This window comes from Panulirus ornatus, chromosome 37 (genome assembly GCF_036320965.1).
Source record: "Panulirus ornatus isolate Po-2019 chromosome 37, ASM3632096v1, whole genome shotgun sequence".
Lineage (NCBI taxonomy): Eukaryota > Metazoa > Arthropoda > Malacostraca > Decapoda > Palinuridae > Panulirus > Panulirus ornatus.
In genome coordinates, this window is record NC_092260.1 from 30904003 (window position 1) to 30923695 (window position 19693).

The 19693-nt window shown below is 41.8% G+C and overlaps 1 protein-coding gene across 11 annotated transcripts in view; it reads left to right on the forward strand.

The window, feature by feature from the left end:
- The window catches only part of LOC139760683 (PDZ and LIM domain protein 3-like), a 116110-nt gene extending 106036 nt beyond the window's left edge, over positions 1-10074 (forward strand). For 6 of the 11 annotated variants that reach the window (XM_071684225.1, XM_071684217.1, XM_071684218.1 and 3 more), the window contains 3 exons: positions 755-1190; positions 6706-6765; positions 7854-10074. In XM_071684225.1, the coding sequence (XP_071540326.1) occupies positions 755-1190; positions 6706-6765; positions 7854-7934 (577 nt within the window). In that variant the 3' untranslated portion in view covers positions 7935-10074. The remainder of the gene's footprint in view (positions 1-754; positions 1191-6705; positions 6766-7853) is intronic. The other 5 variants (XM_071684224.1, XM_071684219.1, XM_071684220.1 and 2 more) reach the window with 3 other exon arrangements.
- The last annotated feature ends 9619 nt before the right edge of the window (positions 10075-19693 follow it).

Below are 19693 nucleotides of genomic sequence, written 5' to 3' on the forward strand. Positions count from 1 at the left end.
TTGCTGGTCCATGGATGCTCACCACAACCTGTGCGATACACTGTTCATATAAATCATGTCACGTGACCTCCTCGTTATACGGTATCATTCATCTCCCTAATTTTACAATTAACGTGAATCGCACATATGATGGCCTCTGCACTTTTCTTGGGTTCCATGGCTGCCTGCCCTGCCCTGCCTGCCTTCCCTGCTGTGCCTGGCGTTGGGTGTGCAGTAAGAATAAGCCTCAGAAGCACATGGGACTCCGCGGGATGCCCCTGACGTATGACCCGGAGCAGAGCGCCACCTGGCAGATCATCCACGAAGAAGAGAACTGCCAGCTCATCACTGAGCATGGCCCCACTGAATCTAAAGTTTACTCTATTTAATGTGCCTTTCCCACCCTCTCACCCCGCTCCACATCCCCCTTCTGAACCCACTAAATGCATGCTAATATACACATGACTATAAAGCTAGTTACACTGCATTAAGTAACCCATATCACTACCCCGAGGATGGCGCAGCTGCGCACGCGCCGATCCCCATTGACACTAATTGTCAATCTGATTTTAATACTCCCTTAAAGATAATGGCTACAGCAATGATTGTAAGATGATCCCTGAATCTCATACACTAAGTTCATAACCAAAATCATTAAAGAATATTTGTCTTTAAGCATAATGTCACAAGTTTACTGTACTGTCCTGACTGATTGGTGAGCATTTCGCTGCATGCTAACCTGTGCATAATTCCCGCCTTTTCTCTCCCCGGCTAGCTCCCCCACCCCCGCAAACAAGCCCGTGCAGGTGATCCTCACCCCTTCCAAAGAGTATAACCCCCAGTCAAGTGCCACGTGGCGCGCGCTCCAGGAGACTGACGCACCCATCGACCCAGAGAAAGTTGCAAACTACACAGCTTTAAAGGAACACGATCCTATTTACTCTGAAGTATACACGGCGCCCGTGGCCCTTAAACCAGGCCAGCGACCGGCGCCCAGAACCAACGCACTACCGGGGCCGCGATCACCAGTCTCTGAGCTCCTCCCATCACCCACCAGACCCACCGCTGAGGCAGCGACGGACAGTGCGACGCCGAGTTTCCTCAGTCCAACCAAGACCGGCCCATCAGCCGTCCTCGCTGCCACCTTAGCTGAGAGCAAACCAGTGGACCAGCGACCGACCACCGATCGCTTCAAGATCCCGTTATATGAGGTGAGTCGCTTCCTTACATTATGATATGAGGTGAGACTTTCCCTTACTTTATGATATGAGGTGAGACTTTCCCTTACTTTATGATATGAGGTGAGACTTTCCCTTACTTTATGATATGAGGTGAAAGTTTCCCTTACTTTATGGTATGAGGTGAGACTTTCCCTTACTTTATGATATGAGGTGAGACTTTCCCTTACTTTATGATATGAGGTGAGACTTTCCCTTACTTTATGATATGAGGTGAGACTTTCCCTTACTTTATGATATGAGGTGAGACTTTCCCTTACTTTATGATATGAGGTGAAACTTTCCCTTACTTTATGATATGAGGTGAGACTTTCCCTTACTTTATGATATGAGGTGAGACTTTCCCTTACTTTATGATATGAGGTGAAACTTTCCCTTACTTTATGATATGAGGTGAAACTTTCCCTTACTTTATGATATGAGGTGAAACTTTCCCTTACTTTATGATATGAGGTGAGACTTTCCCTTACTTTATGATATGAGGTGAAACTTTCCCTTGCTTTATGATATGAGGTGAAACTTTCCCTTGCTTTATGATATGAGGTGAAACTTTCCCTTGCTTTATGATATGAGGTGAAACTTTCCCTTGCTTTATGATATGAGGTGAAACTTTCCCTTGCTTTATGATATGAGGTGAAACTTTCCCTTACTTTATGATATGAGGTGAAACGCTTCCTCACCTACATAATATTCAGTGTGACACTTCCTTACTTTACTATAGTAATAACAGGAGTAACAATGACAACAACAGTGATAACAATAAAAACAGTAATGAATATGATATCAGTAATGGTAATAACGATAATAATGATAATAATGATAATAATAAGAATGATAATGATAATAATAATAATGATAATAATAATGATAATAATAATAATAACAATAATAATAATGATAATAATAATAATAATAATAATAATAATAATAATGATAATAACAATATTAATACTAATCATAGTAATAATGATGATGATAATAATAATGATAATAATGATAATGATAATAATAATAATAATAATAATAATAATAATAATAATAATAATGATAATAATAATAATAATGATAATAATAATAATAATAATAATAATAATAATAATAATGATAATGACAATAATAATGATAAAAATAATAATAATAATAATAATAATATATAATATATATATATATATATAATATATATATATATAATATATATATATATAATATATATATATATAATATATATATATATATATATTATATATATATATATAATATATATATATATAATATATATATATATACAGAGCATCGGATTGGGGAAGAGCAGTGTGGTTTCAGAAGTGGTAGAGGATGTGTGGATCAGGTGTTTGCTTTGAAGAATGTATGTGAGAAATACTTAGAAAAGCAAATGGAATTTGTATGTAGCATTTATGGATTCTGGAGAAGGCATATGATAGAGTTGATAGAGATGCTCTGTGGAAGGTATTAAGAATATATGGTGTGGGAGGCACGTTGTTTAGAAGCAGTGAAAAGTTTTTATCGAGGATGTAAGGCATGTGACGTGTAGGAAGAGAGGAAAGTGATTGGTTCTCAGTGAATGTAGGTTTGCGGCAGGGAGTGCGTGATGTCTCCATGGTTGTTTAATTTGTTTATGGATGGGGTTGTTAGGGAGGTGAATGCAAGAGTTTTGGAAAGAGGGGCAAGGATGAAGTCTGTTGGGGATGAGAGAGCTTGGGAAGTGAGTCAGTTCTTGTTCGCTGATGATACAGCGCTGGTGGCTGATTCATGTGAGAAACTGCAGAAGCTGGTGACTGAGTTTGGTAAAGTGTGTGAAAAGAAGAAAGTTAAGAGTAAATGTGAATAAGAGCAAGGTTATTAGGTACAGTAGGGTTGAGGGCCAAGTCAATTGGAAGGTGAGTTTGAATGGAGAAAAATTGGAGAAGGTGAAGTGTTTTAGATATCTGAGAGTGGAATTAGCAGCGGATGGAACCATGGAAGCGGAAGTGAGTCACAAGATGGGAAAGGGGAAAAGGTTCTGGGAGCGATGAGGGAAGGAGAGAACATTATCTCGGAAAGCAAAAATAGGTGTTTTTGAAGGAATAGTAGTTCCATCATTATAAGGTTGCGACGTATGTGCTATAGATAGGGTTGTACTGAGGAGGGTGGATGTGTTGGAAGCGAAATGTTTGAGGACAAGATGTGGTGCGAGGTGGTATGATCGAGTAAGTAATGAAAGGGTAAGAGAGATGTGTGGTAATAAAAAGAGTGTGGTTGAGAGACCAAAGAGGCTGTGCTAAAATGGTTTGGACATATGGAGAGAATGAGTGAGGAAAGATTGACAAAGAGGATATATGTGTCAGAGGTGAAGGGAGCAAGGAGACGCGGGAGACCAAATTGGAAGTGGAAGGATGGAGTGAAATAGATTTTGAGCAATCGGGGTGGGCATGAACATGCAGGAGGGTGATAGGCGTGCAAAAGAATAGAGTGAATATATATATATATATATATATATATATATTATATATATATATATAATATATATATCTATATATATATAATATATATATATAATATATATATATATATATATATACAGAGCATCGGATTGGGGAAGAGCAGTGTGGTTTCAGAAGTGGTAGAGGATGTGTGGATCCATAGTGTTTGCTTTGAAGAATGTATGTGAGAAATACTTAGAAAAGCAAATGGATATGTATGTAGCCTTTATGGATCTGGAGAAGCATATGAAGAGTTGCTAGAGATTGCTCTGTGGAAGGTATTCAAGAAGATAAGGTTGTGAGGCAAGTTGTTAGAAGCAGTGAAAAGTTTTTATCGAGGATGTCAGGCAATGTGTACGTTAGGAAGAGAGGAAAGTGATTGGTTCTCAGTGAATGTAGGTTTGCGGCAGGGAGTGCGTGATGTCTCCATGGTTGTTTAATTTGTTTATGGATGGGGTTGTTAGGGAGGTGAATGCAAGAGTTTTGGAAAGAGGGGCAAGGATGAAGTCTGTTGGGGATGAGAGAGCTTGGGAAGTGAGTCAGTTCTTGTTCGCTGATGATACAGCGCTGGTGGCTGATTCATGTGAGAAACTGCAGAAGCTGGTGACTGAGTTTGGTAAAGTGTGTGAAAAGAAGAAAGTTAAGAGTAAATGTGAATAAGAGCAAGGTTATTAGGTACAGTAGGGTTGAGGGCCAAGTCAATTGGAAGGTGAGTTTGAATGGAGAAAAACTGGAGGAAGTGAAGTGTTTTAGATATCTGGGAGTGGATGTGGCAGCGGATGGAACCATGGAAGCGGAAGGGATCATAGGGTGGGGGAGGGGGGCGAAAATTCTGGGAGCCTTGAAGAATGTGTGGAAGTCGAGAACATTATCTCGGAAAGCAAAAATGGGTATGTTTGAAGTGGTTCCAACAATGTTGTATGGTTTTGTGAGGCGTGGACTCTAAGATAGAGTTGTGCGCAGGAGGATGGATGTGCTGGAAATGAGATGTTTGAGGACAATGTGTGGTGTGAGGTGGTTTGATCGAGTAAGTAACGTAAGGGTAAGAGAGATGTGTGGTAATAAAAAGAGTGTGGTTGAGAGACCAAAGAGGCTGTGCTAAAATGGTTTGGACATATGGAGAGAATGAGTGAGGAAAGATTGACAAAGAGGATATATGTGTCAGAGGTGAAGGGAGCAAGGAGACGCGGGAGACCAAATTGGAAGTGGAAGGATGGAGTGAAATAGATTTTGAGCAATCGGGGTGGGCATGAACATGCAGGAGGGTGATAGGCGTGCAAAAGAATAGAGTGAATATATATATATATATATATATATATATATATATATATATATATATATATATATATATATATATATATATATATATATATATATATATATATATATATATACAGAGCATCGGATTGGGGAAGAGCAGTGTGGTTTCAGAAGTGGTAGAGGATGTGTGGATCAGGTGTTTGCTTTGAAGAATGTATGTGAGAAATACTTAGAAAAGCAAATGGATTTGTATGTAGCATTTATGGATCTGGAGAAGGCATATGATAGAGTTGATAGAGATGCTCTGTGGAAGGTATTAAGAATATATGGTGTGGGAGGCAAGTTGTTAGAAGCAGTGAAAAGTTTTTATCGAGGATGTAAGGCATGTGTACGTGTAGGAAGAGAGGAAAGTGATTGGTTCTCAGTGAATGTAGGTTTGCGGCAGGGGTGCGTGATGTCTCCATGGTTGTTTAATTTGTTTATGGATGGGGTTGTTAGGGAGGTGAATGCAAGAGTTTTGGAAAGAGGGGCAAGGATGAAGTCTGTTGGGGATGAGAGAGCTTGGGAAGTGAGTCAGTTCTTGTTCGCTGATGATACAGCGCTGGTGGCTGATTCATGTGAGAAACTGCAGAAGCTGGTGACTGAGTTTGGTAAAGTGTGTGAAAGAAGAAAGTTAAGAGTAAATGTGAATAAGAGCAAGGTTATTAGGTACAGTAGGGTTGAGGGCCAAGTCAATTGGAAGGTGAGTTTGAATGGAGAAAAACTGGAGGAAGTGAAGTGTTTTAGATATCTGGGAGTGGATGTGGCAGCGGATGGAAACATGGAAGCGGAAGTGGATCATAGGGTGGGGGAGGGGGCGAAAATTCTGGGAGCCTTGAAGAATGTGTGGAAGTCGAGAACATTATCTCGGAAAGCAAAAATGGGTATGTTTGAAGTGGTTCCAACAATGTTGTATGGTTGCGAGGCGTGGACTATGGATAGAGTTGTGCGCAGGAGGATGGATGTGCTGGAAATGAGATGTTTGAGGACAATGTGTGGTGTGAGGTGGTTTGATCGAGTAAGTAACGTAAGGGTAAGAGAGATGTGTGGAAATAAAAAGAGCGTGGTTGAGAGAGCAGAAGAGGGTGTTTTAAAATGGTTTGGTCACATGGAGAGAATGAGTGAGGAAAGATTGACCAAGAGGATATATGTGTCGGAGGTGGAGGGAACGAAGAGAAGAGGGAGACCAAATTGGAGGTGGAAAGATGGAGTGAAAAAGATTTTGTGTGATCGGGGCCTGAACATGCAGGAGGGTGAAAGGAGGGCAAGGAATAGAGTGAATTGGAGCGATGTGGTATACCGGGGTTGACGTGCTGTCAGTGGATTGAATCGGGGCATGTGAAGCGTCTGGGGTAAACCATGGAAAGCTGTGTAGGTATGTATATTTGCGTGTGTGGACGTGTATGTATATATATGTGTATGGGGGTGGGTTGGGCCATTTCTTTCGTCTGTTTCCTTGCGCTACCTCGCAAACGCGGGAGACAGCGACAAAGCAAAAAAAAAAAAAAATATATATATGAGAGAGATGGACCTTGAATATTCAATAATCGTTTCACCTGTAAGTTCGAATATGTGGAGTTATGTAGTTACACGAAGGTTTGGGTAAGTACCTGCTCAGCCGTGCGATGTATGTCTGTGCCTAGGAAATATCCTGGGGACCGAAGGTGAGTGAAAGAGGTGAAGCTTTTGACGTGCCCTCCCTCCCTCAGGATGAGCAAGCCTTCCAGCAGCAGACGGTCAGCTCAACGCGTATACCAGGAGGCCCCAAGGTCTGTCCTCCATCCCTTCTGGTGCCATTTGATGTTGCCTTCTGCTCTTCTCAGTCCTTTCTGCTACTTGCTGGTACCGCTCATTGGTGCCACCTGCTGTAACCACTCATTGGTTCTATCTCCTAGTGTAACTAATTGGTTCCCACTGCTGGTGTCAAACAGCAGTGCCGGCTGTCAAGCCGCTCACTGGTGCCATCCTCTGGTGTCACGTAAGAGTATCCTGGATGTTCCTTGATAGCGTGACTTGTTGATGCCATATACGCGTGTATCTCAGTAGTACCAGTGATGTGTACCTGCAAGGTAGCGTATGTCGGTGGTACCAGTGGCGTGTGTCGGCAGGTTGAGTGCGTCAATGGGCCTCAACCACAGCCTCCGTGCCTCATTACTGTTTGCCGGTCCTTCAGTGCCATTAGCTCGTGTTGTACACCTTGTATCACTCAGCAGAACTCCACGAGAGATGTTTAATCAAAATCACAGTTCTTTTTACAGACGTTTACCACATTTTATTTTTAGTGGCAGTTTATGTTTAATGCTTACTTCCGCTGTAGTTTTTCTGGGTTGTTTATTTAGAATTTATCAATATTTCATGTTGCCTTATATTTTTTGTAGTTAATCTTTTACACCTAAAGTCTAGTTCTCTACTTGCAAACTAATGGTATATAGATTTCTACTGATATTTACATATATGTTAAAGATGACAACTAAACATAACCCTACCAGTGTGTTCCATAACAACATTCTCAGACTAGGAGTGAACACGTCAGTCTCTTTTAATAACTTAAAGGTCTATAAAGAAGTGTGATCACTACACCTATCAAATGTTTCCAATCCACTTATCATTCACTAGAATTTGCAAGAACTAATCCTAAAATCTTGTACAAAGAAAATGCTAAGCCCAAACCAAGTTGAATTATCTAACTTTCTAATCTTTGCTACTGACTTACTGGAAACATCTGTTTACACCAAAATGAACCAGGCACGAGTTTTGGACAACTTACTGTAACATTTTTTAACACCAAGAGAAACTCCAGGTAGCTGGCAGAAACACCTTACCAATCAGTCATCTGATTTTACTTGTGTTCTTGCAGACGAACGCCATCAGCGGGAGGAAGAAGATTGCTCAGACGGCCACATTCAACAAGCTCATGATGGATGTTCTCGGCGAGTGAGCAGCTGAGAACCACTCTCGCACACCCACGTCGCTGCCATGGATGACACTCTAATCGCCTCTGTAACATAACGAAGTGCTTTGCCTCTATAACAGTGTGATTTGCTTCTGAAGACTTTTAACATAGCCTAAACGAACACTGTTTTAAGGGTGATTTCGCCAGCACTGTTTTTAAGGGTTATACTTAAGAACAGATACTTCTCGATAACGCATATCATGATCACTGCCTCTCCATGTACTGAGTCAGTGGCTGGTCGTCCCCTCTAGAGTGGGAGGTAGAGGGAGGATCATCTGCAACTCCTGGAAGAATATATATGTAGGTTATATCCCCAAGTATGCTTGTTTATTGTACTCATTGTGGTCAGGTGGATAATATCGTTCTGTCGAAATATATTTTTGCGATTCAATGTTACCTATGGTTATACTGACAAATAGCGCAGTATCATACTGAATCTGAAGAACATTTTGGAAAAACTTTTCCACTGGTAAGTTTTAGTGAGGGAGATATAATGCTTCTGTATCTAGAATTTATGTAGTGAGGTTTTGGAGATGCTTCCGGCCGCGTCAGAGGACTCAGTCTGGCATTTCCTTCCACTCCACACCAGAACTAATCCTGCCACTCACATTTCTTGCAGGTTTGTCCTAAAAGTGGTATTCCTGTTGCTCTGTTTATGAATATGTTAACTGATCCTTTATGTAGAGTTTACACCTGCCGTCACAGCTGACAACAGACTCCCACCACTTTTGCAGCAGAATTTGTCTTGAATGTTTGACGTAATGTGAATGCCTCTGGTGATGACGGTCTCTAGTTTGTCTCCACACCCTGAGTGCCTAATGCCCTCTACTCCTGCACGCTACATACTTCGAGTATGACAGGAAACATTATCAAAATTTCAGTCTCAAGTCTGTTTTGTCGTCCTAGGTGAATTAGATGGAACATTCGAAGAGGAAGAGGAATTTTCAAAGTATTTATCTGAGGTTGTTATACTGTACTGGCCCGTGAGTTTAGCATGTTTTGATGTTGACGTTTTGCTGCAGCTTCACGAGAAAGGAATAATATTATGAGTTTAACCTGAGGCTGAATCAAATATTGTAGTCTCAGAATACAGACATCTTATCATTAGTATCACAGGATCAATCTAAATGTCTCGTTGCTTGTCAGCTTCTCATTTGTCAACATCTTACTTCAGAAAATAATGCCTTTTCAAGCCTTTTTAAATGTCATTTTCTTCAAATGATGAAATAGCAGTTCATCATTGCAACATGTGACGCTATCTATAGTCACTGATTATGTACGTAACTGAAAAAAGGACATCATGTCAGTAATGTGACAACAAAATCTGTACTGTTAGCATTGTGACGCTAGATTATGGTGTTGTTGTAACCTCTTGTTACCCTCTTACTCCACATATACACCCCTTGTGTCACACACACACGCACACACACACACACACGCGCGCACACACACACACACACACACACACACACACACACACACACACGCATACCTTTTTGTCTGTTATTTTCTGTGTTCTTCTAGGCAGCTGGTCTCTTACTGCTTTGTCACGTCTAGTTATTAGACTGAATTTTATTTTGTATCCTTATATTTATTTAGTTAAGGTCTTCCTTGCTCTACTGATGCACCATTTTCAAGAATTGTAATACCGGAGCCTGACTGCCAGCACCACCAAGCGGTCTCCTGCCCCGTCTGCCGGGCTACGGTCGAAAGTCAAAAGGAACCATTGTCTTACCCCCAAGGCAACAAGTCAAAGGCGTCATACTTTTGACATGAATACGTTTCTTTGGAAGCCACTCTCAAGAAAGACATCCCCTATCCAGTGTTTCAACCAGCATGTCTAAGGAGGAATATATGTGAGCAATAATACCTATGTCAAGGGCATGACCACTTACAGTTCATGTTCCTCAAAGTATATGTCAGCCGCCTGGGGTCGGTCGACGCATGTGAGGGGTAATATGTTCTGGCCTCAGAGCTCCGGGTATCAACTGTCACGTGACTAGCACACGCGGACGTAATATTCAGATTACTTTGGGAGTGTTCTTTCCAGGATGACCATATTTTAGCTATTTTGAAAACTGTACAGTTAATGAGTGTGATTAAATGATAAATACAGTTATGATAATCATATTTGATTCATCCTTCCCGGAATTCCCCTTACAAGGACGGCAGTGATGGGCCTCCGTTGGTAATACATGCCAGTGATGGGCCACCAGTGGTAGCACATGACAGTGATTGGCCTCCAGAGGTAGCACATACCAGCGATGCCCTACCAGTGGCAGCACATGCCAGTGATGGGCCTCCAGTGGTAGCACGTGTCAGTGATGAGTCTCCAGTGGTAGCATATGCCAGTGATGGGCCTCCAATGGTAGCAAGCACGTGCCAGTGATGAACCACCAGTGGTAGCACGTGCCAGTGATGGGCTGCAAGTGGTAGCACATGCCAGTGATGGGCCACCAGTGTTAGCATAAGCAAGGAACATGATCAAATACAATTATTCTGTTACTTCTAGTACAACTTTCCCTCTGGAAACGTATCTAAAAGCAAGGTAATACAGGCAACAACTACTGGATCTCATTGAAAAAGGAAATACAGTGGGTTTGCGAATAACGCGGTTAAGTTTGATTAATATCATTAACAACAGGATAACACTACACGAGTTGGTATATATCTACAAATGAAGGTGACACAAACTTTAGCACTAACACTTATGAGATACTACGGTACGCTAACCCTGGAGACTTCAGTGTTAACTGTGTACTTACTGACGGAATATCTCATGTCAGCATTCATTCTTCCAGAGATGGTAGCTCAAAAAAATCTGGTTAGTTTCTATGGGTAACCTTAATGGGTGTGTGGATGCCTTGTGGTCGTCTGGGTACTTTGGGAGTGTCATTCACACCTTAGTAGGAGAGAAGGATCACGCCTGTGGGTAATAACCGTGGTCGACCCACCAGACTCTCTTGGACTACGCAAACGGGACGGGAATTAACCTTATCGAATCTTACAAGACATTCAACCTAACCCAATTAACTAAGAAGGCAGCACTCATTGTTTGGTTTAGTTGAACAGTTTGGAATAAAGTTGAACAATTTTTCTTTCGTAAACAGAAGAAAAACTTAAACCCAGCTCACTTGAGTCAGGTTGAGACATCAGGGCAGTTACGTTATGTTGGGTTGAATTTGGTGAGGTGGTTTTCGGCATAAAGGGGTACGTCATCCTCAAGGGAAGCAGTAGTGTGATGGTTACGTTATTTTCACACTACCAATACCCGCCGCCGGCACCCGTAGAACTACAAATGCTGACATACATCACCAATGGAAACCCACCAGCGTTAGTGGTCCTCACTGCATCTTGTAAGGTTAAAGAAGGAGCACCTGCCAAATAAAGTACTTTATTCTTTCTTCACTTCGTACCTTGTAGCATTTCTTACAACTTCTGACATCCTTACATTTGTTCGTTAGTATTACGACTCTTCATGATGAAAGCTGAGGAATCATGTTTTCAGACTCTTCCCATTTAAACTTCACACATACCTACATACTATATTTAGCGTTGATGAAGAGAAAGTATAAGAATTCAAATGTTATAAATGAAAAACTGCATGTAAATTTCAAAAAGATCCTTTCAGAGGTCAAGTTACCATATGGATTTTACTAAACCCATACATTTGTAAACCACACGTGTCAGGTCTTAAGTGAAACAAAGGTGCCAATATAGACAAATTTAGTAATGAAATAGGGACCTAGGCAATAAGTCCCAAATAGTCTGTAGTACGAAAAACTAGAAATGGGCAAAAATTAATGAAAACATCTCGCACAATAGTGTGGGAAGTAAACTGCTTCCGGAATGCTCAGATTACATGACCTTACCGTTAGAGTCCACTCTACCCTTATCGGTACCCCGTCCCACTTGCCTCCTCCACTTCTGACAGAAATCCTATTAGTCACACTTTCTTCGCTCTTCCTCTGTTTTTGTCTGAAGCATTTCATTACGCCCTAGTCTGCCCTTTCAGTTTGACTGCGTCTACCACAACATCTCTGTCAATTTTTTACACGGTGAGTCCGCCTCACACCATATATCTTCCTCGGGCATTTCATTTCCAACACTAACGCCATCTTCCTTTCTTTGTCGTTCAATCTCATATTGTTTTATCATTGCTGGGACCACTATACTCTCAAACGTGCCCATCTATCCCCTTACGGACACATTCCTCTTTTTCCACATGCTCCTTACTGCACCAAAGAACGTTTTTATCCTCTTCCGTCCTATGACTCACTTCACCTTCCACGTTTCCACTCGCTCCACTTCCACTCCCAGATACTTGAACCACTCCACTTCCTCTAGATCCTCCCAATTCAAATTTACACTCCAGCGTTGCTCTCTTAATCACCTATCGCATCTCACTACCTTCTTTCTTACAAATTTACTCTCAGTTTATTCTATTCTAATAATTTCCCAAACTAAAACTCGCCTTTGATTTTTCCCTTTTTTTTTTTTTGGAAGCCTACTACCACAGATGTGTAATTTGCAAACATCACCTAATTCCCTTTCCGATGCCTACCCCTCCTGACTGCTTTGATTTGATTTGTGCTGTTAATGCCGGCAAATTTATTGTGCACCCCATGCTATTGTGAGCGGTAGCGCAAAGTATTACAGAGGTCACAAAGGGTCTTAGTCAGACCCCAGTGGGTTGCTATTACACAAGTTTTTACAAAGTTTCATTACATACATTATATAGTTTCATACAGTAAGTTTACTGAACAGATGCAAAAAAAGAATACAAACTTCAAATTTCAGGTGTCTTGTGATATTTCTTGAAGGGTTCGTTCAGACCTATCCCTGAAAGGCTCTATTTTTCACATTCTAAAACATAGTGTTCTAGTTTGTGTTCAAATCTTCGGCTACAAACTTTACAATTCACAGGATTATCAACTCCAGATAAGCCTTAACATCAATAGTACTTATAGGCTAGCAAGAGTCTAGCAATTACAGCATCTTGTAATCTGCTGATCTTATTAATTGCTCCACATACATGATCGTTCTTACACATTTCACTGTGATGGAAAATGTTTCTAATTGTGCTTATTTGAATTTATCTACGTGCTTCAAAGATGTCTATTAGTTCCTTTCTAATCACAGTTTTGAGGCTTCTTATTGAAAACCCAATGTTGTTTTCATTATCACCTTTACTAAGTTCAAGTTAGGGTGAAGCATCAATTTTGTCACTGGCATCCTGTAGACCCGTCCCTTGCTCCAAGACTCTGGCATTTATCTTCCTTACCGCCCTGTTCATGAACAGATTCAACGCCTATGGCGACACCGCATATCCTTGACCCTCCTCCCTTCTGACTCGCACTCATACTTTAATCTCTCGGTAAAACCTCACTATTGCATATAATAACTTTCCACTTTCCCCATTTCTTAGCACCCTCAACAAGATATCTGTTATATCTCTGTTAACCTTATCATACTCTTTGTCTATATCTGTAAGTACCGCTGACATTTCACTCTTTCTCCAAATTTTTCACGCAGAAATTCTTCAGTTCAAGCATTTGCACCACGCACCGTCTCCCTTTCCTGAACCCCCATTCTTTCTTTCCCAGTCAGGTGTTCCAGTGCTTACCACCACCCTTCAGTTCACCACTCTCACTCGCTGTTCCACATGTATATAAGTTTTTCATCCGCACTGATATCAGTTATCTGAATTCTTTGATAGAGTACATGTTTATAAACCTAGTCTCGGTATGGGAAGCAATATTGCCTTCTGCGAGGAAAATCATTTTCGTAATCTTGACTGGAGTGATGTTCGTCATCCACAGTGCCTGTATCTACCAGCGTTGTAACAGCATCTGTGGACAGCCAAAGGCTTACCTTAGTTAAAATTTCTACCAAAGGAGAACGTCCTTGTTTTTATAATTAAGGACTAACTTACACAACTGGAGAGCAGATTAGTTTGTGATATACACTGTTTCTTATGTTCTTCATTACTCTTGTTTTCTATCTCTCTTTGTCTCTCTAAAGATGCGGTGATAAATGAAATAATTTTGAATTAACTAAACAGGAGGTCGATTTGGAACGGGTTTGTGCACATTTTCTTACCCTTGCTTCCCTTGCTTAGCGGCGAATAGATGAAAGTGGTGCATCAAACAGCAAATTAGCGTGCATCTGTCGCCACACTGAAGGTAAAGCATTACGCTAGCAAACAGGCATGACGTAACTAGCTGTGTGGAGCAGCGCTGCAGGTGGGTGTGGCGGAATCGTAACGACAACACTGTTATGATAAGGACGGTCGGATGAGAATCTGGTATCGGCCAGCAAAGCAGCCTGTCCTCATTTCATCAGATTTGTCTTCGTTATCAATAAAGCGTAACTTTTTTGACTTAGAAAGTTGCGATGATAATTACAGCAGCCACTGTTCAACAGCTACAATATAGCAGATATTTTACAGCATCACAAGAGCTCAGGAGGGAGGTGGCGGGTTGAACGCGCCGCCACGGGAGGTCATGGAGCAGACACAGTATACAAACGTCACGGGTCGAGGGATTCAAATCAACGCTCATACTTTAGTCGAACTTGCACTTGATAAAGAAGATGTTGAAAACAACAATGGGTTTTCAATTTCAAGTCCTAAAACTGTAATTAGAAAGGAACTAAAGGATCATTTTGGAGTAGATAGACGAGTGCAGACAGTGCTGGTGGAAACACCATTCATTATAACGAATGTGTAAAGTAAAACCTCCATATGGAGAAATTAACCAGGTCAGCAGACTTCAAGATGTTGTCATTGCTAGATTGTTGCTAGGTTGAAGATACTCTTGGCATTCTGGCCTAAATTGTAATATTAATCTTGTAAAAAAATTTGTGACCAAAGATATGGAAACAAAGTAAAACACTATATCTAACGTCATATAGAGATAGGTCTAAACAAACCTTGCAGGAAATGTCACACCTTATCTTTGACAGCAAAGCATCTACAATCCTAAGACAGGATAAACTTACTACATGAAAGACAGTTTATATAATGAACCAAATTTAGATGTAATGATTAACTGCTCACTAGGGTAAAACACGGACCCTTTATACCCTTGTAATCCTTCTGTGGCACCATTCACAGGATGAGCAGGGAAGCACAATTAGGTCACCACTGACAATGGCATAATTAAAGATTATAACGTAATACCCTCCTCCCATCTCCCAGCACAGAAACAGTCAGATACATACACACACCACTCTCGGCTCTCCGGTTTCCCCGTCTTGCACTGAACTTGTACATCCATGTGCTTCCCTACACAGCTTCGACACTCACTGTCTACACACACACACACACACACACACACACACACACACACACACACACACACACACACACATCGCCATTGCACCTACTCACTCCACACTCCTTCATCCTCCAGCATAAAACCTGGCTGCTGCTGCTGCTGGAGAAGACTGAGCTGCAGCAACTCTGGTCATGATATATCGGTTGGCTGGGTGGAAGTGGGTGACGCGCTCACTATTCCAGCTTGCCTCACTCGTGTATGGTTCTGACTCTCATCGTGCCGTTACGGAGGTCATGGAGCGGAACTGGGAGTGGGGAAGGGGAGGAGGGGCTTGTGTAACCTAGTTGTTGTGGGGTTATGGAGCACAAGAGGCTGAGGTCAACGTGCCGTCACAGGAACTCATGAAACAGGGGTGGGGTGGGGGGCAATTAATGTCACAGTACCGTTACAGTCGCTGTAAACGGAGCAGTTGGTTACCAAGCAACGTATGTGAAACTAATTTCTTCATGCTGATCACGAATGGTGAGAGAGAGAGAGAGAGAGAGAGAGAGAGAGAGAGAGAGAGAGAGAGAGAGAGAGAGAGAGAGAGAGTTTTGCAGTCATCATCGTCTGTGTTATAATGATACGTCGCTGGTTGTGCTTTGTATGTTCATTAGTGATTAACAAATGACTGAACACACTATCCTAAACTAACTCAATCGACTCAGCATCACAGAGCTCACGTGACCATGAGACCTTATGGATCCCAGTCAACGGAGCCCACATCAGTAGACGGTCACACCGTAGAATCGCACTACGTAAAAAAAAGCAGAAGTCGTAGCATTTTGGAACACAGCTAACATCGTGCCGCAGTGAACAGTATGTGGACATGACAAGAAGCTGCTGCTCACTCTGATGCTGCCACATGTAGCGAGTGGGGTAAGGCAACGCAACCCAACCTCCTCGATTTTTCCTTGACGTAGGTCGCTTTCAGCACTAAAGAGACTTGGTTGATATGTATATATATATATATATATATATATATATATATATATATATATATATATATATATATATCATTTGTTTAAATTTATTTATTATACTCTGTCGCTGTCTCCCGCGTCAGCGAAGTAGCGCAAGGAAACAGACGAAAGAATGGCCCAACCCACCCACATCCACATACATTTACATACACGTCTACACACGCACATATGCATACCTATACATCTCAACGTATACATATACATACACACACAGACATATACATATATACACATGTACGTAATTCATACTGTTGCCCTTATTCATTCCCGTCGTCATCCTGCCACACATGAAATGACAACGCCCTTCCCCCGCATGTGTGCGAGGTAGCGCTAGGAAAAGACAACAACGGCCACATTCGTTCACTCTCAGTCTCTAGCTTTCATGTATAATGCACCGAAACCACAGCTCCCTTTCCACATCCAGGCCCCACAAAACTTTCCATGGTTTACCCCAGACGCTTCACGTGCTGTCAATGGATTGAACTAGGGTTCAATCCATTGACAGCACGTCGACCCCGGTATAACACATCGTTCCAATTCACTCTATTCCTTGCACGCCTTTCACCCTCCTGCATGTTCAGGCCCCGATCACTCAAAATCTTTTTCACTCCATCTTTCCACCTCCAATTTGATCTCCCACTTCTCCGCGTTCCCTCCACCTCTGACACATATATCCTCTTTGTCAATCTTTCCTCACTCATTCTCTCCATGTGACCAAACCATTTCAAAACACCCTCTTCTGCTCTCTCAACCACACTCTTTTTATTACCACACATCTCTCTTACCCTTTCATTACTTACTCGATCAAACCACCTCACACCACATATTGTCCTCAAATATCTCATTTCCAGCACATCCACCGCCTTGCGCACAACTCTATCTATAGCACAAGCTTCGCAACCATACAACATTGTTGGAACCACTATTCCTTCAAACATAGCCATTTCTACTTTCCAAGATAACGTTCTCGCTTTCCAAACATTTTTCAACGCTCCCAGAACTTTCGCCCCCTCCCCCACCGTATGATTCACTTCCGCTTCCATGGTTCCATCCGCTGCCAAATCCACTCCCAGATATCTAAAACACTTCACTGCCTCCAGTTTTTCTCCATTCAAACTTACCTCCCAGTTGACTTGACCCTCAACCCTACTGTACCTAATAACCTTGCTCTTATATACATTTTCTCTCACCTTTCTTCTTTCACACACTTTACCAAACTCAGTCACCAGCTTCTGCAGTTTCTCACATGAATCAGCCACCAGCGCTGTATCATCAGCGAACAAGAACTGACTCACTTCCCAAGCTCTCTCATCCACAACAGACTGCATACTTGCCCCTCTTTCCAAAACTCTTGCATTCACCTCCCTAACAACCCCATCCATAAACAAATTAAACAACCATGGAGACATCACACACCCCTGCCGCAAACCTACATTCACTGAGAACCAATCACTTTCCTCTCTTCCTATACATATATATATATATATATATATATATATATATATATATATATATATATATATATATATATATATATATATATATATATATATATATCCCTGGGGATAGGGGAGAAAGAATACTTCCCACGTATTCCCTGCGTGTCGTAGAAGGCGACTAAAAGGGAAGGGGGCGGGAGGCTGAAAATCCTCCCCTCTTGTTTTTTTTTTAATTTTCCAAAAGAAGGAACAAAGAATGGGGCCAGATGAGGATATTCCTCAAAGGCTCAGTCCTCTGTTCTTAACGCTACCTCGCTAATGTGGGAAATGGCGAATAGTATGAAAGAATATATAGCTATTTCGTGTGTGGCGGGATGGCGACGAGAATGGATGAAAGCAGCAGGTATGAATATGTATATGTGTATATATGTATATGTCTGTTTATGTATATGTATGTATACGTTGAAATGTATATATATGTGTATGTGCGTGGGATGGGCCATTCCTCGTCTGTTTCCTTGCACTACCTCGCTAACGCGGGAGACGGCGATTAAGTGTAACAAATGAATATAAATACATATATTGTACGTGTGTACAATGTGTACGTGTACGTGTAGGAAGAGAGGAAAGTGATTGGTTCTCAGTGAACGTAGGTTTGCAGCAGGGGTGTGTGATGTCTCCATGGTTGTTTAATTTGTCTATGGATGGGGTTGTAAGGGAGGTAAATGCAAGAGTTTTGGAAAGAGGGGCAAGTATGAAGTCTGTTGGGGATGAGAGAGCTTGGGAAGTGAGTCAGTTCTTGTTCGCTGATGATACAGCGCTGGTGGCTGATTCATGTGAGAAACTGCAGAAGCTGGTGACTGAGTTTGGTAAAGTGTGTGAAAGAAGAAAGTTAAGAGTAAATGTGAATAAGAGCAAGGTTATTAGTTACAGTAGGGTTGAGGGTCAAGTCAATTGGGAGGTAAGTTTGAATGGAGCAAAACTGGAGGAAGTAAAGTGTTTTAGATATCTGGGAGTGGATCTGGCAGCGGATGGAACCATGGAAGCGGAAGTGGATCATAGGGTGGGGGAGGGGGCGAAAATCCTGGGAGCCTTGAAGAATGTGTGGAAGTCGAGAACATTATCTCGGAAAGCAAAAATGGGTATGTTTGAAGGAATAGTGGTTCCAACAATGTTGTATGGTTGCGAGGCGTGGGCTATGGATAGAGTTGTGCGCAGGAGGATGGATGTGCTGGAAATGAGATGTTTGAGGACAATGTGTGGTGTGAGGTGGTTTGATCGAGTAAGTAACGTAAGGGTAAGAGAGAGGTGTGGAAATAAAAAAGAGCGTGGTTGAGAGAGCAGAAGAGGGTGTTTTGAAATGGTTTGGGCACATGGAGAGAATGAGTGAGGAAAGATTGACCAAGAGGATATATGTGTCGGAGGTGGAGGGAACAAGGAGAAGAGGGAGACCAAATTGGAGGTGGAAAGATGGAGTGAAAAAGATTTTGTGTGATCGGGGCCTGAACATGCAGGAGGGTGAGAGGAGGGCAAGGAATAGAGTGAATTGGATCGATGTGGTATACCGGGGTTGACGTGCTGTCAGTGGATTGAATCAGGGCATGTGAAGCGTCTGGGGTAAACCATGGAAAGCTGTGTAGGTATGTATATTTGCGTGTGTGGACGTATGTATATATATGTGTATGGGGGTGGGTTGGGCCATTTCTTTCGTCTGTTTCCTTGCGCTACCTCGCAAACGCGGGAGACAGCGACAAAAAAAAAAAAATATTGTAAGTGCACTTCATGAATGTGCTTATATGGAGACTTTGTCCAGTCATGTCTGAATTGCCCTTATAATATAAATATGATGACCATTCGTATCACGTCCAAGGTCGCCTCTTATCTTTACACCTTTCAGTGTTTCCTGTGGAAATTGGAGATACCAAAAAGTCCTTCAGTTTATCTTTCATTAAACTGCACGTATCACATAACATTCAATACAATACAAAGATCACACAGGTGAA